Raw genomic sequence first — 27,335 nt, 5'->3', positions numbered from 1 at the left:
ACCTTGGTACTATGTTCTTTAGCAGCTTTGACTGCTTCAAACAGGGTTGGAGAATCAGGAAAAACATCTAAGTAATTTACTAAAATTATACAAGTCCAAAAAACACTGACTTCAGCTATAAACAGAACAGTATTAGATCCAGAAGACAAATATTAATTGATTCTTTGGCTTTTGAAAATGCTAATTCAAAATGCAAAAAGGTGATTAGGTTTTCAAAGGCAACATCAATAGACGTTTATGATGCTACTCTGATGGGGAAGTAACTTTTAAAAGTTTTAAGAAAAATAAAAATGACATGTTTTATTTTCTTTTTATTTATTTATTTTTTTTGGTTTTTTGAGACAGGGTTTCTCTGTGGCTTTGGAGCCTGTCCTGGAACTAGCTCTGTAGACCAGGCTGGTCTCGAATTCACAGTGATCCGCCTGTCTCTGCCTCCCGAGTGCTGGGATTAAAGGCATGCGCCACCATCGCCTGGCTAAATGACATGTTTTAATTGTGGTAAGCAAGGTCATTTGAAAAGGATTGTATGCAAGGTGTTCCTAGAGACCCAACAGAAGTCACCAGTCTTCTGGAGTATGCAGAAGGTTTGGCAAAGGCCAGCACTGAACTAATGAATGCAGATCAGCTAAGGACAAGACAAGTACAGGCCCCACTATCATATTTGGTTCAATCATTCCCTGTCGGCATTGAAGAAATTCATCCACAAAGCAATTGAGAGACTTATGGAATGCCTGTTGAATTGATTCTGAAAGCAAAACTGAGATTTTTCTCAATTAGTAGGAATAGACATGGTGGAAACTGTGGTACCTTTTACTAATACTGAAATCGCCTCATTATGGGCATAAAATGAACAATGGTAAAGAGCTTACAGTAATTTTTGGGAGAGATTTGGCAAGAAATATCCCAAAACCAAGAGTTTTCAGTTTGTAAAAAGAGCCAATTGGATTCTCCCTGATACAGTAAATGGGATACCAATTTCTGGAGCCCCTACTTTCCCTAGTGATGCAAATAAACCAGGAAAGGTAGGTTTCAAGTCAGGAGAAATAAGTGGCTCAAAGTCTTTATGATTCAGTTCATAAATTAGAGATGTACACATTCTTATAGTATTATTAGATTTTTCTCAATCTCTTAATATAGTTACTGACTCTCAATACATAGAAGAATGGTTTCACATATTGGAACAGCTGAATTTATTCCAAATAATTCAGAATTAACTTTACTATTTATTCAACTACAACAAGTAATCAGAAATAGAAACCATCCTTTATATATAACATACCTATCAGATCCCATATGGCTCACCAGGCCCTCTGGCACAAGGTAATGATGAAACTGATCAGCTATTAATAGGAAATGTGGTAGAAGTCTAAGAATTTCATTAAAAACACCATGTTAACAGCAAAGACTTGAAGAAAGATTGCTTTTCTATCACTTGGCAACAAGCCAAGGAAATTTTAAGAAAATGTCTTACTTGTTCTTTGCGTAACCAAACAACCTGTAGGAAGTAACCTAAAGGGTACTCAAAGAAATGAAATTTGACACATGGATGTGTTTCACTGTGCAGAGTTTGGGAAATTAAAATATGTGCACCATAGCTCAGATAAAGTTTCAGGATTTCAATGGTCAACTGCTTTAAGCTCTGAAAAGGCTGATTCCATGATTATTTATTTAGTAGAAATTATGATTATTATGGTGATATCTGTACAAATTAAGACTGACCATGTTCCAGAATATGTCTCCAGTAAAAGTTTTTTTTCATATCACAACATAAAGTACATTACAGGCACACTACACAATCTGGAGACTATAGGACAAGTGAAACATCTGAAGAAAAAGGATGGATCATCATGAGAAAATGACCTCCCAAAAAAGGAATACACTGGTCAAGTGGTTATCACCCACCTCCAGCTGACTGGCCTGAAAACCCAGCTCAGAGCACCAGCACCCATGCCACCGTCATGCCTGACAACCACTCAGTGTGCCAGGGGTGGGACTCCCAGCCAGGCACTTCCTTCTTTCTTTCTGCCATAAGGCTGGCCCACCAAGGTGAAGTCCCAAATTCTTGTCTCTGCTGCCCTCTACAGACCTAAGTGGCAAATAGTCTTTAAGTGGCCCCACATCAATCAAAAATTAAAACTGGCTTTGGATGGAGCTGGAGTGTGGCTCTCTCCTGTAAAGCCATGCACTCTTCTTAAATGAAAATCCAAAATCTCTGTCTCTTATCAGAAAAAACAAATTTAAGGGATAATTCTGTTGCCATTAATCTCATAATCTTTTGGTTTTGACTCTCTAAAACTTTCCTTAAACCTTTCGGAGATCTGCTATAGATGCTTTAAGTTTTGAACCATGACTGGTGTAGGAGTTCCTTCTGTTTGTGTGTTGCTTTCATTGGTTAATGAACAAAGAAACTGCCTTGATCTAGCTGATAAGGCAGAACTTAGGTAGGCGGAACTGAATGCTGGGAGGAAGAAAGGCGGAATAGAGAGGAACACCGTGGGGCCCGCCAGAGACAGACATACTGAATCTTTCCCTGTAAGCCACTGTCATGTTGGCGATACACAGAATAGAAATAGGTTAAATCAAGATGCGAGAGTTAGCCAATAAGAGGCTAGAACTAATGGGCCAAGCAGTGATTTAAGTCATACAATTTCTGTGTTGTTTTTTGGGGGCTAAGCTAGCCAGGCGGCCAGGACAAACAAGCAAGACGTCGTTCTCCAACACGTGACCATTCCTAACAGTAACCTTAGAAGATGATGGGGTCCTGCAATGACAAATCCACCTGAATTGTGGTAACATTAATCACTGGACGAAACTGTCCCACACCTCTTCTGCCACCAGGTCCTGAACAAACAGGGGACACCTTTGGGCTGACTGCTGCATTCTAGCTAGGTTTGCCGCTAAGCTGACAAATACCACTCAACTTGGTATTATAAACTGCTAAGGACATTCAAATTGCTGAGCTCATACGAGACTGACATGAAAATTTACAGAAATTTCAATTCAAAAATACTTAATCCTAAAACTGCTAAATACAACCAAGCTGGACACTGTGGAAAGTTTGGCAGAGTAGCTTCATTACTGTAAAATTTTGCTGTTAAAGTTTAAAACCTTTCCTTTTCGTTTAGATAGAAGGGGAAATGATGCAGGACGTTTGATCACACTGTGAACCCTAAGATTGTGTTATTTACTGGAAAAACCTGTTTCTAGCTGAGCAGTTCAGTCCTAGCACACATCTTTAAAGCAAGAGCTTTCTACCTGAATACTGTAAATAGGATTAAAGCCAACAACAGGTTTAGAGGCAGAGTAAGCAACCAGCTAACAGGAAAAGAACATAAGATTATTAAGAAAAAACCGTAAAGAGTAAGAAGGAGTCAGGAGGGTGGAGAGAGAAACACACAGAACTGGAAGGGAGGGACATCAAGAGAGGACCTGATTAAGATGGTAGAAGACAAGGGACAAAGGCAGAAGAGGAAGGTCAGCTGGGTGCTTTCTCAGCCTCTCTGAGCTGGCAGGCTCTCACCCCAGCATCTGGCTCCCGAGTTTTTGTGGGTAAAACAGAACAACTGACATTTATTTAGTAAAAGCAAGGTCTTCTCTGCTCGCTCTTGGGCAGCGGTGGCTCACCTTCCCATATCTGCTGAATAGGTTCTTCAGATCAGTGGCTCTAGTTGTAGACGAAAGGCCACTGACCCAGAAATTCCTACCACAGCTGCTGCGACCTGTGCAAAGGGAAGTTCTGGTCAGAACCTCAACATCCAAAGAACTCCAGAGCTCGGCCATCCCCAGAACTTCAGGGATGTGCCCAGGGCCCAATGGAATGGCCAGGCCCAGGAAACCAGTGTCGGCCTAGTCACAGACAGCAGTGGCATCTACGTGTTGACACTAAAAAAGGATGCCAGGACATCAAGGACCAGTCAGTTGTGAACAGCTGAACTGATCTCAGCCCAAGATGGCTTCTGCTCATAAAGCAGTCACTGCAGCATGGCACTGTCCTTGCTTGCCACCTTTTCCAAGCCCATGTCGTGCCTCCCCTCCCTAGCTAGACCCTGCATGGTCAGAACTGTAGGCTGGTTCTGTATGGCATTTCTCAGCCTGCAAACTTCTATTTGAGTCAGGTACCTAAGCTGGCCTGGAACTTGTCAGCCCCCCTCCCTGTGCTTCTGCCTACCAAGTGATTGGAGAAAGGGCCTGAGCCACTGAGCCCACTCAGCAAGTGACTTTAACAAGGGGCCGCAGCACTTGCCAGCTGTAGTGGGATGCATGCATACATGTGTGTACAGGGAAACAGGCCGCGGTGAACTTGAGGCCTACTGCACTCCAGGAGACTGGTGTACTAGAGGACCTACCCTTCTCCTCACGGGAAAGCCTCTTTGTGTCCGAGTCTTCTTCAACAGAACTAGAGACAAGAGACAGTGTCATTCAAGGGGGCTGTAGCAGCAAGAGACAAACCCGCAACCCTAAGAACCCGCCAAAGCTGCATACCTACCCGGCACTTAGCTCTCAAAAAGGACACCCCGACAAACATGTTTTGGAAATCTGACCTAACATAAGATTTCATACCCACAGGAGTTAATTAAGTTTCTGCTGGGCTAAAAATAATTAAGAAGAATTAAAAGCAAACAACCGTGGCAGGTTGAGGGGGGAAAAAGATTATAGAACCAGTGTAAAATAAACAAGAAGTGAAACTGCCTGAAGGAGCTAGCGCTGGGCAGCGTGGCTGCCGACTGCAGGCTCTAAACAGCTCACGTGTGTCACTAGTGACAATGAAAGGAGATAGCGTCTGGTCTAGGACTGAGAATCAACAAACCTCATTTTCTGATCAGCGCCCTCACTGGCTGAGGACTCTTTAGGAGCTGCAGGGACGTCATTACAAGCGTCAAAAGCAAACTTCTTCACGTCGTCTTTGCTATCTCGGGGCTCAGGGCTCAAAGCTGCTGTGGGCGCTCTCACCAGCTCCTGGCTGGTGGCATCCGTGAGCAGGGCAGCTGTGCTACTCTGCTCAACTGGCTCCTCTAGCCCTACAGGCTCGTGGTCCATCCCGGGGCCTCCGCCTGTGCTTGCGACTTCACCCGGCGCCTCCGCCGGCTCCCTTTTCACTACTGCTAACGGGGCGTCTGCCTCGCTCCACTGACACCGAGTACTTGGAGACTCAGACTCGCTGTTGTGGACCAAAGCTAAATCTCCCTCCTCCTCTTGTTCTTCTTCCTGCTCTTCTTCCTGCTCTTCCTCTTCCGGGTGTCCGCAGCTCTCAAATAGGTCCTCTTCCTCCGCCAGCTTCCTGTCTGGCCCCACACTACTCGTGGCCTGGGCAAAGGGCTGCTCCAGCTCCGAACCTTCTTCTTTTACTGGCTCAGATTTACAAGTTTCCCCCAAAATGTCGAGTATTTTCTCATTTTCTACGGATTTAACAGGAATAGAATGGCACAAGGTTTAATCACCAGGGAAATAAAGCAATCACAACTGCGGCTCGGGCGCGGCGGCCCCGCTCACACCGACAGAACTGCTGGCTACACAGAGATTGGAAAACCCGCTACATAGCGCCTGCACCCTACCTGCGCCCTCAGCCATGGCGCCCCCAGCCTGCGCTAAGGGCAGAGGCAAGCATCCCGGAGACTTCACCCCACAACCTTCTGAGTCTTGAGTCTTCATTCTGTGCACTGTGACAATGTATGAACCAACTCTTCTCAATTCAGCTTGCGTCCAAGTGCGTAACTGAGCGCCTGGCCTTCATGCATCACTAATTGCCTGATGCTTTGCCTTGCTTACAGCAGTTAACGTGCGGAGCGCCGGGTCTTCTGGCATGTGGAGGTTGGCAGCCCAGAGGGACAGTGTTTGTTTGCGATTCTCTCTCAGAAGTGCACTCCTCTTCGGGGGATCCGGTCATGTCCTATTCATGTGGCATTCCCTATGCTACCTGCACTGCCTGTACGAACACCACATGGTGACATGCTGCCGGTATCACAAGATCTGCTGGCGACAGACACAGAGCTCTGATCACGGGAACTGTGGGCATTTTCACGCCACTGCTTCTGTTTAAAAGCAGGACCGAAGCCTTCGCCACGTGGACAGGATGCCACACAGGTTGCTGCCACATGTACAGATCTTGTGATACGGCTGGGTTTCCAATCTCTATGGTCCTGGTGTGCTCTGGACTGTAAAGCACTAGAGCAATGCACATTAGAGTGCGGCACTGGTTAGCATGAGCCTCCCCGCTGTGGGCAGAACCCGCTGCTGAGCCCTGCATTGGACAGTACCTGGCTCCAAGGATGCTTCTTCGATTTCCTGCAACAGAAAGCACAAGTAAGATGCTGCCTAAAGGCCTAGTCCCACTTCGCCACCAACTTTCATGGGGACTAAGGGAGGCTGACCACCAACTGGGACTTCAGGGGACAATATGGACTCAGAGTGGCCCTGCTTGCACAAGACAAGCTCTGCCCTGGTCACCTCAGTTTCTGGCTGCCCCAGACACGCTGCTGATCCTGTTGAAGGGCACCCAGCAGCCCTCCTGTCTCCCTACTGTGGTCAGGAATGGCTCTCTTGGAACTGAACTTGAGACCAGGAGCGTAGCTCTCGCCCATTTCCATATATGCCTAACTGCCTGGCACAAGCCTCTGGGCACTCTCTTCACCTGCAGGATACTCAAGCTGACTTTCTGAAAATTTAGGGCCAAGGGGAAACAGACAACGCAGTCGTCCCCGCCCCCAGCACTTTCCATCTCCCTCAGTGATGACCCAACTTGTCTAAGGAATCCTATCCTCCCAGCTGTTCTCTGCCTTGTCCAGTGGTGACTTTTACAGTCCTCACAAGAATTGGCCACACAATGGGTTCCCTGGCTCCACAGCCACCTTCCCATGGTCTCAGGCCTGCAAGCAAAGCTTCTCTGGGTGATCATTCTGACTTAAGCTTTGCCTGCTGCCCTCTAAGGACTACCCACGGGACAAGGAAACACTCCTGAACACAAGTCAAGGATGTGAGCCCCTGGGCTCTAGGCATGAGCACAGGTGTCACTGCTAGTGTCCTTTACACAGGCCAGTAGACCCTGGCCTTGAATGGCATGGCTGAGACAGGCTGCTGTGTGAGGCAAGGACTGTGAGTGGGTTTGTACCCCAAGCTCTTGCTCTATGTGCTCTTAAAAGGGAGGCTTCCTGAGAAGGCTGGGACAGTCGTCACTCTTTCAGCTCTGCTCCCCAGTGTCCCAGCCCTCACTGGAGACTGTGGGTCCAAGCCGAACACTTCAGGAGGCTGAGGGTTTGGCTGTTTCCCTCACATGACTAGCCTGCACTTCAAACTGAGCTCTAGAATTGGACACAGAAGCAGTATGGCAGAGCGACACCTGAAGGGATGTCCTGTAGTGTCTCATGTTAATAAGATGCCAGGGCAGACAGACATGGGTGTTCCTTTTCATTGCACAGGCTCTAAGTGGTGGTGACCTCTATGAAACAAATGCAACGACTTGCCCAGAAGTCACCTCTGCTCAAGTGGTGCAGGTGGTAGCTGGAGAACCACAGGCCAATGCTCTCTTTCTCACAGCATTTCCTAGGAAGCACAGGACCCACCTCATCCCTTAGTGCTCACCTTGTTCTTCGTTTTTTCTCCTGTTTGGAGACAGGGTCTCACTATGTAGCCCTGGCTGGCCTGGAACACGCTATATAGACCAGGTTGGTCTCGAACTCAGAGATCTGCAGCCTCTGCCTCCTGGGTGCTGGGATTAAAGGTGTGCACCAATACACCCAGCTGATTCTAAAGTTTAGTATTTGCATGGACATCACAAAACATCAACCATCACAGTTACCTAGGAAACCTGGGCAGAGTCTGTGAGGAGCTGCCCACAAGCAGCAGAAGAGGGCAGTGTTACAACCCTCACCCTTGTATCCCCGTCCCTTCCGGGAGACTGTATCCCAACATCCTCTTCTAACAGTGAACTTACAGACCGGGTTCTTACAGGCACAAAGCTTGGCCCCACAACTATACATCTCCAGTCAAGGGAGGTGCTGGGTGGTAGCCACAGCTTCTAAAAACCAAGCAGGCCTTCAGGCTGCCATGTGGCTACAGTTTAGGAAGCCCCCACACTAGCTCGGTACCCCTGATCCTCATCTCAAGAGTGCCAATGCTAATCCCCACTCTGGAGGAAAATCAAAAGGGGCTACATCTACATCGGTGTTCATCCTGCCAGGGGCTTCACCTTCACTCGGCAGCTACAGAGCAACAATGGCCTTAAGCCTCTTCCAGGCAAGGACTCGGACAAGGCCCTTTCCACTTGCAACCAGAGAGTAGCATGTTTCCAACTTTGCTGAGGCCGCAGGCATGTCCTCTAAGGACTCCAGCACTCATTGTCTGGGAAGGTGACCCTAGCTGGTGTGTGGTTTGTCAAGCAATGAGGCATGTCTGCGGTGGCTTCTAGAAACAGGGGCTACCTGAGAGTACAATTGAGATGTGAGACAAATTTACCTGCAGGATGGTGAAGTCGGACGACGATGTATCCACGTTGTTAACAGCTTCCTTGTCATCTACCTGTGGAAAGGGAGAGCCAAGTTTATAATGGCATAGGTGAGAGGATACATCTCTGTGCACCACCCAGCGTGGCGAGGTGGAAGACAGCACTTGTCAGGACTCCAGAGGCGAACAGAAGAGCAGGCCCCTGGCAGATCTTCTGGAAACTGCCTCTAGAATCGGGCTGCAGAGCACAGCCTGCCACCCACCCTCTTGTCTGAGTCTAGGTGCTATGAAGCCCTCGGAAGCAGGTAACCCACCTCTGACATCACAGGAGAGTAAGTGGTAGCTCACCAACAGAGACGAGGGACCCCCACCAAGAAGAGGCTCTTCACCCACAGAGAACATTCGCTGAAGACCAAGCCTCACCCCTTTCTTTCCAAGATCCAGCTGTCTCCCACCATGAGAGCCACATATACCAAGAAGCACCCCAGCTACACGTGCGCCCAGCCTGCCCGTCCCTGCTCTGGATGCTGGGTTTGTTCTGACTGGGCAGCAGTAGCACCTGCTGTGGAGGCATGGCGACCACTCTAGGCCTGGGGCTGGCCCAAGTGTGCCTGGCTGTGAGGGGGGGCTGGTCCTGGCTGTGACAGTGACCTCTGGCGCTGCAGAGCAATGGTGAGAGGCAGTGACAGGTACAGTTTGCTTGTAAACTTCTATCATAGATGCAGGTGTGTGGCAAGGGCCATGACAGCATTTACTCATCAAACCTGAAAGTTTGGTGACTAAAGCCCGAAAAGAATTAATAGCCTGTGTAAGGTTACAGAGACTGGCACTTGGCACACTTCACAGATTCTCCCAGGTGGCCCTGTGTCCTTCATACTGTAAATCAGCGTGTTCCCAAGTTTTGGCCTTCTCTGTTGATCTGTGGCAGGGAGCCCCAACCCCCAGAGTGCGCATTTGGACTGTGGCTTTTAGGAACAGATTCTGAGACCTGTTTGTATCCTAACAGCAGAAGATCAGTGTGTGGCCTACAAAGGCAAGCTCAGTAGGTTCTCACAGGAGGGGACAGAATGCTCACTGCAGGAGATCTAAGGTCCTGAGAAGGCCAGAAGCCCACTTTCCTCTCTCCGGACAGACATCAACCATGTGCCCATAAAATCCTTCAGCACAGACTGCCGAGAGGCCTCGGACCCTGTGCCTGTTGAACTGATACTCATCAAAGCCACATCATTTACTGGGGACATCCTAGCAGTTGTACCAACATTCCTGCCTCTAGCACCAGGATGACAGCATCTGGCATGCCGGTCTAAGCCATCACAACCCTGCTATGGTCTGACATATGTTTCACATGGAGAAGCCGTTATCAGGGTTGAGCACCTTGATTGAGGGCAAGCAGTTCTGAGCCGCAAGTAACTGCACCAGCTGGCTGTATTTGCACACTACAGCTCAGGCTCCCCTAAGGGACAGGGATCAGCAGCTGTCCCTGTTAGCCTACTCTGCCACCCAGTGCCCCACGTGGCGCCAGCTGCTTACAGCATGCTCCTGCAGCTGCTCTGGGAGTCCCTTCAAGTCGCCTTCCACCAATTCGGTGTTATCTGTCAAGCCTTCGGGGAGGGTGGTCTCCTCCTCCTCCTCCTCCACACAGTCTGCCACACTGCCACTGTCAATGTCAGCCTCGTCCAGCACACTTATGTCCATCATGTCCATGTCTTGCAGGTTCTCCAAGCTGGTCTCCACGTCCTCCTGCAACACAGAGAACATTGTCATGGCCACACTACCACCATGGCTCTCTTTGCTGTGGGACAATGGTCTGTACCCTGTCACTTATATTTTAAATAAATGCTTATTGGCCGGTAGCCAAGCAGGAAGTAGAGGTGGGGCAATGAGAATTCTGGGAAGAGGGAAGTCAGTCTGCATTTGTCACCCAGATAGAGAAAGCCAGACACATAGCAAACATGATGTGACTGCCTTGCTGAAAAAGGTACCAAGCCATGTGACTAACACAGACAAGGATTATGGGCTAATATAAGTTATAAGAGTTAATAAGAAGCCTGAGCTAATAGGCCAATCAAGTTTATAATTAATGTAGGTCTCTGTGTATTTCTTTTGGACTAAATGACTGAAGGACCAGGTGAGACAGAAATATCTGTCAACACCTCTCCTCATCAATGGAAAAGGTGATACATACCTGCCCATCACCAGAATTCTCCTCCAGCCCGTTGTCTTCAACACCCTCATCTTCTGGTTTCCTCCCTGAAGAGACAGCACATGGAAATGAGGCCAATTGTCTGTGCTCTGCAAGCTGGTGTCTGAGCTTCTGCAAGCCCCCAGTAATTCAGCTCACTGCACAGGCCTGGCCTCTCATCCTAGCTGGGTCTCAGTGGCGTCTCAGTGTATTGTGGTTGGGATGCTTACTGTCAACTTGACAGAATAGAGAATCACCAGAGATGCACACACTGGGCCAGCAAGAGGGTTCAGCAGGGAAAAGGCTGACCACCCGAGTTCAATTCTTGGAACTCTTATGGTAGAAGGAGGGTCTTGATTTCAGCAAGTGTACCTCTGACCACACATGCACACACATAAAGAAACAAACCAAAATGTAATAGGGATTGGAAAGCTGGCTCAGTGGTTAAGAGCACTCACTGGCTGCTCTTGCACAGGACCCAGGTTCAATTCCCAGGACACACAACCATTAGTTGCAACTCCAGTTTCAGGGTAGCAGATGCTATCTTTGGCTGTTCACACCCTGACCTGGGCTACCTCCTCAGCTCTACTACCCTAATGTTCAGGCTGAAGCAAAGGATCGTTAGTTGGAGGCTTGCCTAGGCTACATGCTAAGCCTGTGTTCAAACCCAAACCAACAAAACAGCACCGCTTGGGCAATTGCCAGCCAGCTATTGGCTACCCATAGGTGCAGTGAACTAAAATGAACACTGAGGACAGGCCCTAGAACTTACAGAGATCCCCATGCCTCAGCCTTCCAAGTGTTGGAATTAAAGGTGTGCACCACCACCCTGGTCCACCTAGCCTTCTTTAAAAAGCAAAAAAACTTACCCACTTATTTTCATGTGCATGGGTGTTTTGTTGTGCACCACATTGCATGTGGTGCCTGTGGAGGCATCAGAAATGAGTGAGCTACCAATTGGGTGCTGGGAATGGAAGCTGGTTTCTCTGGAAGAGCAGCCTAACTGCTGAGCCATCTCTCCAGCCCTCACCATCTTTAAAAGTATCCACTCTAGCCAGGTGGTGGTGGTGCACACCTTTAATCACAGCAGTAGGGAAGAAGAGACAGGCAGACCTCTGTGAGTTCGTGGCCAGTCTACAGAGTGAATGCCAGGACAGGCTCCAAAGCTACGCAGAGAAACCCTGTCTCAAAAACAAAACAAAACAAAACAAAACAAAAAAACAAAAAAAAGGTATCCGCTCTAACCGCTGAGCCATCTCTCCATCCCTTCTCCACCAGCTTGAAAAGTATCTGTTGCAGCCTGAATCTGTCTGGTCAGGCTAAATTCAAATCTACACAGATCAGTGGTTTGTGCAAAGTGTTCTCACTTCGCAATTAACAGCTTCTAGTGTGGCTCATTCAAATCCCACCTCACACTACAAGGTTCTCTCTCCCTACCCATCAGGAAAGACTGATGAAGCTTCCAGTGGGCAATACCTGAACTGGCTTTTCTTCAATCTCCTTACTTCACGTGCACCAAGGTCTTTCAGGGTTTACATTTCACTTAATTGTGAAGAAAATACTTTTTAAAGTTTTCATTTTCAAGTTTACATTTACACGATAAACACCACACCACAGGCTGGGCGACGGTGGCACACGCCTTTAATCCCAGCACTCAGGAGGCAGAGGCTGGCGGATCTCTGTGAGTTCGAGACCAGCTCTACAGAGCTAGTTCCAGGACAGGCTCCAAAGCCACAGAGAAACCCTGTCTCGAAAAACAAAACAAAAACACCACACCACACATATATCATTCAGAGGTACTAGGGAATCTGTAGGGGTTTGTTTTCTCATCAAGTGAGTCTGAGGCCACCAGGTTTGACAGAAACCCCTTTACCCACTGAGCCTGCTCACAGATCTCTAAGAACATATCAGCCAGCAAGCCAGTTGGAGCCTCACCTCTGCCCACGAACACCAGGCCCTAGGATCTTGTGCACCTCTTCTTTCACTCCATCCTGTGGACAGTCAGCCACATGCACTCAGCAGCTGACAGTCTGGGCAAGTGGCATATTGTTATTGTAGCGCTTCCCTCCAAGGAGTGGAGCAACAGCGAACTCCTTGAGTCTCACTCAGGGTTTTTCCTTACTGCTCTGGAACAGTATGGAATGATCTCAGCTATGGCACTTGGCCTTATCTCTACTATAGTAAGCTTTTCGGGGCTGCTGGATTCCTTAGCTTCCTTATCAAAATTTGTGCCAGTGGTGGTGCACACTTTTAAATCCCAGCACTTGGGAGGCAGAAGCCAGTGGATCTCTGTGAGTTTGAGGACAGCCTGGTCTACAGAGTGAGTTCCAGGACAGCCAGGACTGTTACATAGAGAAACCTCGTCTTTAAAAAAAAAAAAAAAGAAAGAAAGAAACAAAGAAAGAAACAAAGAAAGAAAGAAAAAAAAGAAACGAGCCAAGGGGTAGTGGCGCACGCCTTTAATCCCAGCACTCAGGAGGCAGAGACAGGCTGATCTCTGTGAGTTCGAGGACAGCCTGGGCTACAAGAGCTAGTTCCAGAACAGGCTTGAATGTGTATACGTGTGGAAGGCAGAGTCTCCTGCTGTATATCGAGCCCAGCTGGACTACTCAGTAAGTTCCAGGCCAGCCAACACTACAACACCCTACCTCAAAACCCTTATCAGCTACTTTTTTGTTGTGACCAAAAGTAACCCAATGAGAGTTGACTTTGGCTGCAGAGGTGCCTATCTCAGCAGGAAAGCATGGCAGCAGGGCAGGCATAGTAGAGGAGGGGCAAGGACAGGCAGCTGAGCTGGGAGGTAGGGGTGATAATGACCACAGATCAACAGAGAGACTCAAATTTCAAAGCTGCTGTTGGCCGGTTGTGGTGGGGCACGCCGGTAGGATTTGCTGAAGGAGGCAGAGGCAGGAGGATCACGAGTTCGAGGCCAGCCTGGGCTACACATTTTGGGGCTGGAGAGATGGTTCAGTGGTTAAGAGCATTGCCTGCTCTTCCAAAGGTCCTGAGTTCAATTCCCAGCAACCACATGGTGGCTCACAACCATCTGTAATAAGGTCTGGCGCCCTCTTCTGGCCTGCAGGCAGACAGACAGAACATTGTATAAATAAATAAATATATATATATAAAAAAGCTGCTGTTGCTGTAGTTACAAACTACCTCCAGCAAGGCCATACCTCCTCAACCTCTTCAAATAGCAGCAGCAACTAGGGACCAAATTCTCAAATGCCCAAGCCCATGGGGGACATTCTCATTCAATCCACTACAGAATCCAAGCATGATTCTTGAGATTATTTTTCCCTAAGCATGAAACTAACCCTAAACACAACCCTCAAAGCAGAGCACAGGGTGAGGCCATGCTCAGGACACATTGGCCTCGTGACCCCATTCATGTTCCCCAAGACAGAAAGAGCCTCTCTAGGCAGTCCAGGAACTCGCCATGTGGACTAGACTGCTCTTTATAAATCTAAGTGCTGGGATTAAGGCCAGCACAACCGCTGATTCTGTAAGATTTTGCAAAACCTACCATGGAGGAGCACCGTGATAACTCGAGACAGACCCTTCTTAAACTTCAAACCAGTGAAGAGAAGCTAGGTCACACTTCTCAGCCAAAAATCTTGAACTCAGTTGGAGGTAGGAGAGAACAGACCCGTCTTCTGGCCACAAATGCATGTGTAAAACATAAACTCCAAAGCAGCCCTGTCAAGCAGTACATAGGTCCAAATAAAGCCAGCCCTCCAAGGTGAGCAGGGGCTGCAGCAGTTTGAGGTTCTAATTCTGTATTAGTGAAGTGCTAGAATGAGCAAAGCTAACAGCTCCAGGGGGAGGTCGGTACCTTGTATTCTGGTGGGTGACAGGGAGGAGCGATCTTTCTAAAATGCTCTGGTTTTCCCCCACTCATGCCCTCACACAATGTGCAGAATCAAAGCACACACATTAAATTATCAAGAGCACAAAGAGTCTGTCACCTGGCGACAGAGTTAGGGCCCTCCTAGTTCAGAGTAGAGCACCCGTCAACCACAGCCAGTCCCTCTGACAGGACAGCCACAGCAGGCAGGCAACACATACAACACAGCACACAAGCCCAGCTGCAGCAGCCTGGGCAAACTGCAGAGTGCCTGCACACTCAGAGATCACCACAAACAATCACCCAAGGTGGCAAGGGTGCGGAAGAACACAGGGCATTTCACCAGATGTCATTCACAGGCCAAGAAGGGAGAGGTCAGAGGACTAGGACTTCAGGATCATCCCAGACCACACCAAACGGAGAACAGCCTGGGCTACAGCAGATTCTATGTCAGCCCTTGCTTTGGATGCCAGCTCTCCTGATCCCAAGTTTCTCTAGAGTTTGCAAAAAATACATATTCCTTTACCAGATGTGGTGGAAAGCACCTGCCATCCCAGCTAGCTGGGAGGCTGAGGCAGGAAAAGGACCTGAGCCCAGAGGTTCAAGACCAGACTAGAGTCACAGCCAGAAGAATGACAACAGCAAACTTTCGAGAGGGCAATGGAGTGACATTTGGGCACACTGATACCTAGAGGACAGGTGTGCTCAAACAGAATGAGGCCAAAGGCTGGAGAGACAGCAGGTGTAGTTCAAATAAAAACAGCCCCAAGGCTCATATATTTTTAAAGCTTGGTCCTCAGTTACTGGAACTGTCTGGGAAAGATTTGGCCTTGTTGGTGGAGGTGTGTCACTGAGGGAGGACTTTGAGGATTCAAAAGCCTAGAGCAGGCCTGGTGTAACTGTTGGTGCTTCAGCACCATACTGTCTGCTCTCCGCCATGACAATCATGGGCTAAATCTCTGAAACTGTAAGCAAGTCCTCAATTAAATGCTTACCTTTTAAGAGCTGCTTTGATCATGGGGTCTCCTCTCAAGAATTGAATACTAAGACAGTGAGTAAAGGCAGCCGTCATCAACCCTGACAGGACTCACGTGGTTGAAGGAGACAGAGGCTCCTGAAAGCTGTCCTCCACCCTCCAGATACAAGCCCAGCATATGTATAAGCGCGGAACATAAACGATGTATATAAAAAGATCATGGCACCTGGCTCACTGGTTAGGAGTAAATATTACTCCTGGAGGGGACAGCTCCCGGCTCACACACCCAGAGAACCTGACCTTATCTTCTGGCCTCTGTGAATACTGAGTTCATCCGCATGGCCCATCCCCCATACACACATAATTAAGAACAAACATGCAGGGCAGCGGTAGTGCACGCCTTTAATCCCAGCACTTGAGAGGCAGAAGCAGGTAATCTCTTGTGAATCAGAGGCCAGTCTTGTCTACAAGAGCAAGTTCCAGGATAGCCAGAGCAACATAGAGAAACCCTGTCTCAAAAAGCAAAACAAAACAGAGTTCAGTTAACTCATCCATAAGATCAAGTAAAGTTTTTTCTACACTTTTATTTTTACTCATGTGTGTTTGCCACATGTGCCGATGTTCAATGAGCCAGAAGAAGCATTGGGTCCCCTGGACTGACAGGCAATCGTGGGCTACTTGATGTGGGTGCTGGGCACCAAACTCAGGTCCTTTGCAAAAGCATATGTGTACTCTCCAGCCTCAATGTTTGTTTGTTTGTTTGTTTTTGAGACAGTGTTGGGACAGTGGCCTTAGACTTATGGCAATTAACCTGCCTCTGCCTCCAGTGAACCTTTTGTTTTGGTGTGATGTGTTGGTGTCAAGACTCAAGGCTTTGAAAATGCTAGGCAAATGCCCACCACTATGCCACAGAACCAGCTGCTGGAGAAATGTTTCTGCCATGCTGAGGAAAAAAACAAACACTAAGGATTTTGAAGAACAAGACCAATCTGTGTACAGTACAGACGTGCATGTGATGCCTGAGTGGGCAGGACAGCAGGTGTCTCCCACATAATCTGAAGCTAGGCTGGGGCACAGCAGCAGCAGCAGCCACAGCAGGCTTGTCTATGGGCCCTGAGGCTTCTAATTCACCCTCACACTTGTACAGCAGGGCTCTCACTCACTGCACCAAGGCTAAGGCCATGACCAGTGCTTTTTCTGTTTGAGACAAAGTCTTATCGTGGAGGTCTATGGTGTGAAACAATTCTGTATTCTGTCACATATTTTAAATAAACGCTGATTGGTCAGTAGCCAGGCAGGAAGTATAGGCAGGACAACCAGACAGGAAGCAGAGGTAGGGCAAGGAGACCAGGAATATTCTGGGAAGGAAGCTCTTTCTGCAGTCCTGCCCAGATATGGAAGAAGCAGGATGTGACCTGATGAAAAAAGTACCGAGCTATGTGGCTAACATATACTAGAATATGGGCTAATATAAGTTTTAAGTTATAAGAATGGGACAATTAGTTTATGACTTATGGAGACCTCTGTGATTTTCTCTGGGACTAAACGGCTAGGGGACCAGGAGGGACAAAAAAACCCCAACAAGCTGGCCCTGAAACCAGCTGGACACACCAGGCTGACCTTGAACCACATTGGTATTTCTTTTTTTACTTTCAGGTTTCAGGGAAAACACATGCATGAAAGTGACCCGACACACAGGAGGTGCATACATCCCCACTGTGCCAGCTCCAACTGGAAAGGAATGTCAACTTTGTACTTAAAACTCATGCATTTGAAAAAAAAAAAAAAAAACTCATGCATTTGGCAAAACATCAGAACAAGCATTTGCTTTTACTAAAAACGCAAAAAGTAAAATAGGAGACTCTTGGGTGCACTCCCTAGCAGGGCCATCTTAAGTCATTACCCACAGAAGGCCAAAGCAGAGCCTCAGGCTAGAGAGGGCAGCAGAGCTCCCTCCAGCACAGGCAGCACATCACCACTGTGCTACTCCATCTCACCAGCTAAGATCCCCACCTCACGATGACTAAGACATTGTCCCCAGCAGCCTCAACCCATCTGATCCTGTCAAGTTCCTTGGGTTTCAGAAAGATGATACACAGTAGGATGAGGCAGAGGACTGACTGGGAACAGCCCCCACAGGCTGGAGGCAGAGGCGGAGCTGGGCCTAGAAGGGAGCTGTTGGATGGGCACATGCTGAGTAGTGGCCTCCAGCTTTCACTCTGGGGGTTCTGAACAAACTGTGTCTGTGGTGGTCTGGTATTACAGGGGCCTTATTTTCCAGCAGGTGAGGCAGTGAGAGGCTCTCTTCATGAAGCTGAAGGACCATACCCAATCCACTCCCATTACACGTTCAGGTCCTGTATGACAGAGGGGACTATGGACAAGCAGACAGGGCTTCCTGAAGGCTCTGCACCCACAGGGCACCCATAGCATTGACAGTGGCCCAGAGGCTCCATACCTTTGCTGGGCCTTTTAGGCATCTTCTTGTTTCCTTCAGAGGTGACTTCAATGTCATCAGGATTCCCACCTTCTTCTTCAATGGCCTAAAGAGACAGCAGGAGAAAAGCCAACCAATAAAACAGCAGGTGGCAAGGCAACCCCATAGTTCTAGGAGGAGCCAGGAGGCTCACCTGAGCCCGCAGCTTGAACACAGGAGGTTCCCAGCTCCATACCATCCACAAAGGATACCCTGTGCTCAGGCTGGTTCTCAGGGCTTTGAAGCCCAGGTGCTGCAATCTGCCACCCTGCCCCACAGACAGCCAACCTGCTGTACATGGAACGAGGGCCCTGGCACCATTACCTGGTGGCTTTTCTTAAGTAATCAGCTCTGTTTTGTTTCTCTCATTTTCCTTTCTCCTGTGTAGGTACTTGTGCCCTCTTCACCCTGGCCCCTCAACATGGGCTCTCTCCCTGAATGTGGAACTAGGATAGCAGTCGAGTAGCACCAGGCATCACAGGTGTACGTGGCTGCTAGCTTTCTATAGGGGTGCTGGAGATTTGAACGCCTGTGCTCTGAGTACTGTTTCCCAGCAAGCACTCATGGTCCCTAATGGCAGTGGCCAGTACTGCTTCCAGGCTGTCCTGAGGACTCCTTGCATGGAGGCAAGTGCTCAGAGCTGCAGGCTCATCCCGGAGGAACAACACTCAGACTTCCTTGGCTTAAACCTAATTGCTCCTTCCAGACCCTCAAGGTACACTGACCTCAGACCTTGCTATCCCCTCCTGTGACTTGTAGTGGACACTCTCTAGAAGTCCCACTTCACACCCAAGGATGTCATTTGCTCAGCAGTGGCCCCACACAGTCAGGGTACCAAGTATGCCAGTATATCAGTGACAATTGTGCCAACTAGTACCACTTGGGGCTGAGGCCTCTCTTCCTGCACAGCTCTGTCAACACTGCCCCCAGGGAATGAAACGAGACACCTTCCTGCAAGCATGCCCCTCATCTTAGTGGTGTTGAAAACCACTGTCCCCAGAGAGAGAGCACTAACAGTGTCCTCAGATCTCCATTAGTCCTCAAGCTCAGGCAACTCTTCCCAGACCCTGGGCAGCCTCCTGTGGTGCAGAAGAGCACAGGGGTAAACAGCAGGAGCAAGGCCCTGGGACAAGAGAGAAGCGCCATCAGCAGCCCCTGCCCTCACTCTGGGGACAGTCGCTCTCAAACATCCCCAGGGTGAGGGACAAGCTGCGGGAAGGTGTCTCATTTCATCCCTTGGGTTGATGTAACATGGCCGCCCCTCCCAGGCCACCTCAGCAAATCCCTCCACCAGCTGCTCCTCTGCCCATTAAAAACAACAGAGACAGCTACCAGCTGGATGACAGAGGCAGAGCGACAGAACCACAGACACACAACAGAGTGACTGGACCAAGAGGACAGCCACCCTCAGCTTGGTGCTGCCAAGGCTGCTATGTGTTTCCCTGGCAGGCCGGCATCAGCCTAACCACTCTTCCCCACACCCTGAATGTCCTGTGACACCATGAGAGGACTTCTTGACGATTCCAGTAAAGACACAATGTCCGTCCACAAAGAATGAGTGGGAGTTCAGTGAGTGGGGAGCTCACCCTGGTCCTCTCCTACACGCGTGTATGTTATATACCCACGTGTACTATGCATGTTGGCAAGTCAGAGGCCAGGGGATCAGCTCAGCTGTCCTGAAGGACTTGGCTAGATCAGCCAGTGAGGACCAGAGGTCTGCCTGTCTCTCTGAGCACTGGACTGTAACCAACCCAGCCTATTCTGTGGATGCTGGGGACAGAACGCAGGCCCTCACATCGCTGACTCCTCCTATCTTCCATGCCATCTTCTCTGAAGAACCAAGGATCCAGGAAGGCAGAATGAATCTCCTGCTCCTGTGTGCAGGGGGTGCACAGGCAGGAGGCACTGTCCAAAAGCTCGAGGGACAGCATCCTAAGGTGACACACACACAAAGTATGCATCTCAGGGAGGGGCTCAGAGTCCGTATCTACGACTGACAAAAGGTGGCCCAAGGAGGCAAGTTTGTTTACCTGCACCAGCCTGCACACCAAGCCGGTGCTCACGTGACCTCCCGCCCTACTCCAAAAGGTGGCCTGCTAGCTACTCATTATTCTGAAGGGACAGACTCGGAGGGGCTAAAGGTCTTCCTGAACAAGGCCACCAAGGTGGACAGTAGAGACGCCCCTCCACCTGCCTCTGGGGCACAGTCCCGGAGTTCTGTGACTCCAACCTAACCACAGCCAACTGTGTGTGCTAAGGCAGAAATGGCTCTGAGGGCCTTTGCAGTCTTGGGCAAGCATGCTACCCCTGAGTTACACGACCAGCCCTCTTTTTAGAGACAAAACAAAACACTATTGTTTTGAGAGAGGGGCCCAAACTTCATCTTCCACCCCTGACAGGTGTGCACTCCCCGCCTCAGGACGGCCCTTGGGGTAGAACTCAGAACTTGGCCTATGCAAAACAAGCACTCTGCCAACCGAGAGTAGCTCTTGGTTTCCAAACTTTCTATTTGGAAACAAGCTTGCTAAATTGCCCAGGTTTGCCTTGTAATCCGAGCTGCCCTTGGACATCCTCTCGCTAGCCCTGAACTCTGCAACTCAAGAGTGGTTTTGAACTCCCTCTGCAGCAAGAATGACTTGCCTATCGCTGACAAAACGTTCTTTCCTCCCAGCACGTACCAACCTAGTCCTGGCAAAATGTTAAAAACTTTTCTTCTTTTCACCCCCTGGGCTATGGCCTCAAGTTGTCTATATGAACTCTGAGGGTCTCTGAGGGTTCGTATCCCCACGGGTCACTGTATGCCTTCTCGGAAAACAAGCGAACACACACTTGTTAGGCCTCGGAGACCGAACAGGGACTTGGGTTCGAATCCTGCCGAGTGACCTTGGCAGCATCCCCTCCATCTCCCTTTGGGGTTGGGGCTAAGTAGCGCAGGGAACGCAACGTCACCCGAACCCGGGCCCGGCCGCAGAACGTTATTTCCTTCTGGTCGCACGGGTCGGGACTCGAACTCATCCCCGGCCCGGAGCCCGTGGGGCCCGAGCGGAAGCGAGCCGCGAGCCGCCCGGGACCCGGCGGTGGGCGTCGCCATGGCGACCGCGGGGTCCTCCGCGAACCTCACCTTCTTCAGCCGCTCCATCAGCACGCTCTTGTTGCCGCTCGAGTCGAGGTTCCGCTTCCGCAGCTCCGCCCGCAGGTCGATCACCCGCAGGTCGCTGAGCCGCCGCGTCCCGGTCTCTGACGCCGCGGAGCTCGCGGCCGCCGCGCCTGCCGCACCCGCGTCTCCTAAACCCGACAGAGTCTCCGCCATTCCAGGGACCCTGGTTCCGTCGCCCACTTCACACAGAACCGGGTCGGTGGGCTTGCGTGCGTGTGCTTTTCGGAATTATTATTATTATGTTTTTGAATCTCGGCACTCTTACCACAAAATGGCGCCGCCTGAGAGGGAACCGCTCCAGCCTCCCCTGAGGCGCACCGCGTCACTGCGCAGGCGCGCCCGGCGCGAGAAGGACGCGCTCCGACGCCTCTGCACAAGCGCCGCGAGTGCGTCGGCGGAGAAGGCGCAGGCGCGTCCCCCCGGGCCTCCCTCCGCCGCGGGCCGCGACGCATGCGCGCTTGCGGTTGCTGCGCCTGCGCGTTGAGGTGCGGGGCGGCCGGCTGTGTCGGAGCGCGTGCGCGGCAGTGAAGTGGCGAGAGAGGATATCCAGGATCGGGACAGCAGCTCCGCGGCGAGGCAGCACGCATGCGCGTCCAAAAAAAAAAAAAAAAAAAGACCGGGCGCTTACGACCTGCTGCGCGTGCGCATCCTCACGAGCGAGGCTCGCGAAAGCTCGGACGTGCGCCGGAAGCGGCACGACAGCGAGGTGCGCGTGCGCGTTCGGCAGAAACGGCCGAGGCCGCGCTTGGGACCGGTTGCGCGTGCGCGTCACCGACGCGAGGCCGGCGGAAGCTGGGACGTGGGACCGAGGAGGTGCGTCAGAGCGGTGCGCCTGCGCAGCCGCAAAGGGAGGCGGGAGGAAGCGAGTGCGTTTTCCTCTTAGGCGGCGCCATTTTGTGCTCCCAGCCGCCGCAGCCGCGGGCGGTGTGTGTGTAAGGTTGCGGAGCGGGTGGGGAAGTCGCGGGAGCGAGGATGGCGGATCCCGTGGCCGGGTCGGGCGACCCCGGCTCCGGTTCGGTCGCCTCGGAGACCGGGACGCGGCGGCTCAGTGACCTGCGGGTGATCGACCTGAGGGCGGAGCTGAAGAAGCGGAACCTGGACACGGGCGGCAACAAGAGCGTGCTGATGGAGCGGCTGAAGAAGGTGAGCGGGAGCCGGGCGCGCTTCTGCTCCCGCGGGCTCGGGGCTTCTCAGCCCGAGGCACCGGCTAGCCGAGGCTGTGTGACCTTGGCCAGCCGCTGCCCTCTCTGTGCCTTGCATTGGCCCAGGGTTCGCACGGTGTGCCGGGGCAGGTCTCCGCGCGCCCGCGTCCACCTCTGTTTACTCTGCCCGGGCCGTGCCCACTCGCACTTTCCTGGCCTCGAGCCTGCTTGTCATCTTGGGTCAACGTAAGATGTCACCTCCCCGCCTGTCTTGTCCCGTGCGCTTCTGCACTTGACACAGAGTGGCCTATGTGGAGCGGGGTCCGTAAGGTTAGGGCTGCCGGCGGAAGGCGTCAGGATACTTGGAGGGAGAAATGACCAGCTTGCCTTCGTCCCCAGCCCATGTTAGGTTTTTCCTCGAAGAAGGCACCGACCTCCCCTAGCCCAGGCTGGCTCCAGGCTTGCTGTGTAGCTCACACTAGCCTGGAGCTCCCGATCCTCCTGCCCCCGCCTCCCAAACGCTGGGATTGCTGATGTGCACCGTCGTGGCGGGCTAATGGTAGCTCTTGAACCTCGCTCGACCCTTTGTGCTCCCTGAACCGAGGACATCTGTCCTGCCATCGGCCCTGCGTGCGATGAAAGGGCAGGGGAACGTGAGATAAGTGGTCCTTTTGTGAATGGCCACTAACCCTGATTTGGGGATAATACTTGGAATTCTTTTTCTTTTTTTTTTTTTTTTTTTTTTTGCCAGTGCTGGGATTATATTCAGGGCCACATGCCACCAGTTGAGTGCATGACCACAGCGTGATGACCCTGATTCTGAGGCCCAGGCTTTCAGCTTTCCTTTCTCTGGATTTTTGGTTTTAGCACGACAAGGGAGCCAACTGTGTTGAGTGAGACCTGAAGCCCACATCGTGAACGCTCACTCCTATCTCTGTGGATGGTTTTGCGAGATCGCTACTTTGAAAGAACAGCTTGTGCCAGGCACTCTTGATAAATTACATTGTTTCAAAATCCACCCTCTCTTTGTCAGGCAGTTAAGGAAGAAGGACAAGAACCTGAGGAAATTGGCATCAGCTGGGGAACCACAAGCAAGAGGACGGGAAAGAGATGTTCCAAAGGTACCTTCCTGTCTCACCCTGGGAAGAGTGTCAAGCTGGGCTGCTGCCCTTCAGCGCCCCCCCTCACACATACACACTGACTGACCCCTTGGCCTGGGGAATGAGTGCCAACTGAGCTGCTGGCCTTGAGGGTCCTCACACACACACTCTTCCCCCACCTCTCTCCCCCCATCTCCCTCTCTACTTCTCTTCCCCTCCCTCTCTCTTTCATACACGTGTGCACATACGCACACATACACACTCCACACTCACACTGACTACTCCTTTTTGACAAGTGGTCAGTGTCGGGTACGGGAGGAGGACCAGGGCAGGGGCCAAGAAGTGAACTGTATGACACAGACACCTCATAAGGGTGACATGGTGCTGAGGTAAGCTCTCTGGCTTTCCCAAGTATGGGCTCTACCCCAAGCCATGGTCCCAGCACTAGCTTGTTTTCTTGAAAGATGCCGCGGGGAAGTTCTCATAGCCGTCCATGGTCTTCTCATCCAAGGCGCACTGAGTTGAGGCTGTGTAGGATGGTTGCTGAGGGAATACAGAGGAAGTCATGGCATTTCTAATGGTTGTGGTCTGTGTGTGCATGCATGTGTGCAGTGTGCATACTTACACATGTGTGTGGGAGGCTGTGGCCCCTTGGTGTCACATTATCCACCTTGGCTTTTGTCTGTGTTGAGGTTTATTTTATATGTGATTGTTTGCCTCGGTTTGAGTGTACCCCACATCTGCAGTGCCTGCAGATCAGAAGCAGGTCTTGGATCCCTTAGAGCTGGAGTCAGGTGGTTGTGAGTCTATAAGGTTGCTAGGAGCTGAAGCCTGTCCTGTACTTTCAACCACAGAAGTGTCTGTCCAGTCCATCTTCCTTGGCTTTGAAATGGGTTTACCTGAACTACTTTGGAGATTTGGCTGGGCTGCTGACCTGAGTCCTGGGGATCCTCCTGTCCCCACACAGCAGCTCTTCATGTGGTGCTGGGGATTGAATCCAGGCCCTTAAGCTCACACACCCAGTGCTTCACCAACCTAGCCATTTGCTCATCTTCCTGAAGTCAGTTTTTACCAGCAGCTTCTAGAAGGACAACTTTTTCTCAACACTCAGGAGGCTGAGGCAAGAAAATGGCCAATTCCAGGGAGGCGGGGCTATGTGAGGTTCTTGTTTAAAAAACAAACAAGGGCTACTAAATTAGTTCAGCTACTAAAGGTGTTTTCTGCTACTCCTGAGGCACTGGTTGGTCCTCAAGACCCATGTGATAAGAAGAAATGACTGGCTCCAGAAGTTGAACTCCGCCTTCCACATCCCCGCCATCGGTGTGTCATATGATAACTTTTGTTTTTAAAACACTTGCCTTGAAGGCCTAGTGTGCCCCCTGGTTGTTTGTGTCACAGACACTAGCTGACTGGTCTCAAGCATATCAGATCAGTGGGCAGCATTGTCAGATAAGCCTGGAGGAGGAGGCAGTGGTCTGCTTGGTTGGAGAGTGCCTCCTCTGGAGGTGCTTGGGAGTGGTCTTTAGTGTGAGGCCTCCAGGCCTTCGAAGGTTTTGTGATGGCCCAGGCAAAGTGGGAGGAAGTTCCAGGAAAGTCACAGCCACTGCTCTCAGAGGTAGGAGGTAACTCAAAGGGATTGGGCTGCGCAAGTGTCCACCCAGCATTTGTCCCAGAGCCCCCAAACATAGTGAAATCGCTGAATGGTTCTGACCCCTGCAATTCATGTTGGATGTGTCCTGTGTTTGAGTTGTGACATGGAGCTCCTAATGTGTCCTATGAAGGTACTGCGTGCCACCACAGGGGCATGACTATTCTGAGTACCCTCCCGCTGTACAGCTGAATAAAGTGCTGTAGCCATCATAGGGTTATTTGGTTCTGAGAATTGAAGTGGGACCACCAGGCACCCAGCCAACCCAGCTGTGGAGTCGGCCTGGTTTTTGATTGTTCGTCCAAACTTGAGTTCTTAGAGGGCTCTTTTGGTGTCTTGTGGATTGGAGTGCACATACATATAGTCAGCAGTGGACTGGCCTCAGTTGTGATCCATGTGATTTCCTGGGACAGGTTCTCACTGCCTGGCTGGTTGGCCATCAACCCAGGGATCCTCCATTCTCCACTTGCCAGTATTCTTCACCTTGATTTGTTTTGTTTTTAGTCAGTGTATGTATGTGCACATGCATGTCCGTGAGGATGTGTACACACAGATGACACACTGCAAGTACAGACATCAGAGCGGACTTGCTAGGAGCCATTTCTCTCCCTCGTGTGATCCAGGAATCAAACTTGGGCTCTTAGGTTTGGCAGTAGCTGCTTTGCTCACAGAGCCATCTCATTCCTTTTATTTTTGTTTTGACGTTTTTCTGAGTGGTGGCCCACGTCCGGCATGAGAGCACAGCTGTCCAGTGGATTCTGAGGGTGGAAATTGGGCATGTGACTCCAGGGGAGAGTTGGTAATGGATCCAGACACAGGAAGCAGAGTGAGACAGAAGTGAGACAGAGCCTTCTCACAGAGACAGACTTCTTTGAGCAAGGCTCTGCCTCCTAACACTCTCAACCTCTGGGTGACAATCCCTTTGCAGTCAAACAGCTGTCATAGGAGTCATTATAGATGATTGTGAGCCACTAATGTAGCTGCTGGGAATTGAACTCAGAACCTCTGGAAGGGCTGCCAGTGCTCTTGACCCCTGAGCCATCTCTCTATCCAGCAAAACTAATTCTATGGTTGGGGGTCACCACAACATGAAGAGTTGTATTAAGGCGTCCCAGCATTAGGAAGGTTAAGAACCACTGCCCTGAAAGGTCCATCCATAATGTCCCAACCAACACTGTGAACTGGACACAAAGTCTTCTGATACCTTGACATGTGTCGTCCAAATCACACCTGGCAAGCGCTTTTATCTGCTGGCGTGGGACTGCTGAGTCAGCTAAACTGTCTGGCCCAAAAGCGCCCACCTATTTGTCTGCACCACCCTGGCCTTGGGACGACAATGCAGACATCACCACATCCAGCATTTACAGGAGTGTTGGGGCTGAATTTGGAGTCCTTGTTAATGTTGAGCAATATCCCCAGGCAGTTGTTTCATCGGATGATGCTTGAGTTTTGTTTATGGTTTGATGACTTTCCCAGTATTTAATCTTTTTAGAAGTTACCTGGTGTGTTGGCAACCAACACAAAAGTCAGAGGGACACAGGTCCCTAGGTCATGGATGCCTACTGTGTTTCCATTATGCAGGGTTATCCTGAATATTTCATGCTATTGCCAGAGGCTTCAGGTGCTGTCTGGGTCACATGTGTATGTGCACACATATACACACAAGCACACCTGCATGCCAGGGATGCTGCTCCCTCCTCCCAGGTCTCAAACTTTGATTAACCCTCAAAAACAGTCCCTTTTCCTCTTTGGGATGCAGTTAGAACACCCCTACAGAGTTCATTTTCTTTCACAAAACCATTGATGGAACTCACCACAGGTATCACCTTAAAAACAGTTGTGGGGCTGAGATGGCTCCATCTCCTGAGTTGTTGCCACAGAATTAATTATAAGGGTGGCCCTGAGTTCATATCCTCAGCACCCAGGGGAAAACCAAGTCTGGTACGTATTTATAGCTACAGTGCTGGGAGGTGGACACAGGAGGATCCTTTGGGTTTGATAGCAGGCAAGTCAGCAGGCTCCAGGTCAATAAGACCCTATACCAGGAATTAATGTGGATAACAGTTTGCGGGAGACACCCGTTGTTGACCTCAGACCACAACGTGCACATGTGCATGTACCATGCAAATCAGCCCTAAGTTGCAAGCAAGCACTTTTAGGGAGCAGAATATAAGTGGACCTAGTCAGCAGTCCAGCATGTCCAGAGACAGCACCGCAGGTATCCCATACCCTTTCGTGGAGTGATGGGAGGCAGGGACAGGCATCTCTGAGTCTGTAGATAGGAGTTCCAGACTTTTCCTCTGTTTTTTGAGGTGTTTAGTCTGGGGCAGTTTTGAGATCTCCTAAGGCTTTTTTTTTTTTTTTTTTTTTT

At 50.4% G+C, this 27,335-nt stretch overlaps 2 protein-coding genes across 3 annotated transcripts in view; one reads left to right on the top strand and one right to left on the bottom strand.

Annotated features, from left to right (window-relative positions):
- Safb (scaffold attachment factor B) overlaps nt 1-21,466 on the bottom strand; it is a 28,140-nt gene extending 6,674 nt beyond the window's left edge. The window contains exons 1-9 of one of the 2 annotated variants that reach the window (XM_005371087.2): nt 21,039-21,466; nt 17,900-17,984; nt 10,622-10,686; nt 9,967-10,176; nt 8,449-8,511; nt 6,255-6,282; nt 4,808-5,396; nt 4,347-4,396; nt 3,625-3,719 (exon numbers count right to left, since the gene is read on the bottom strand). In XM_005371087.2, coding sequence (XP_005371144.1) covers nt 3,625-3,719; nt 4,347-4,396; nt 4,808-5,396; nt 6,255-6,282; nt 8,449-8,511; nt 9,967-10,176; nt 10,622-10,686; nt 17,900-17,984; nt 21,039-21,227 — 1,374 coding nt within the window. In that variant the 5' untranslated portion in view covers nt 21,228-21,466. The remainder of the gene's footprint in view (nt 1-3,624; nt 3,720-4,346; nt 4,397-4,807; nt 5,397-6,254; nt 6,283-8,448; nt 8,512-9,966; nt 10,177-10,621; nt 10,687-17,899; nt 17,985-21,038) is intronic. The other variant, XM_005371086.3, reaches the window with a different exon arrangement.
- A 208-nt stretch (nt 21,467-21,674) lies between these two features.
- Nucleotides 21,675-27,335, top strand: part of Safb2 (scaffold attachment factor B2) — a 21,760-nt gene continuing 16,099 nt past the window's right edge. Inside the window, exons 1-2 of the mRNA XM_013355147.2 lie at nt 21,675-22,217; nt 23,250-23,337. Of these exons, the coding sequence (XP_013210601.1) occupies nt 22,047-22,217; nt 23,250-23,337 (259 nt within the window). The 5' untranslated portion in view covers nt 21,675-22,046. The remainder of the gene's footprint in view (nt 22,218-23,249; nt 23,338-27,335) is intronic.

This window comes from Microtus ochrogaster, unplaced genomic scaffold (assembly GCF_000317375.1).
Source record: "Microtus ochrogaster isolate Prairie Vole_2 unplaced genomic scaffold, MicOch1.0 UNK98, whole genome shotgun sequence".
Taxonomy (NCBI): Eukaryota; Metazoa; Chordata; class Mammalia; order Rodentia; family Cricetidae; genus Microtus; species Microtus ochrogaster.
Note: the sequence above shows the minus strand (reverse complement) of the source record. Positions and strands in the feature narration are given on the sequence as shown.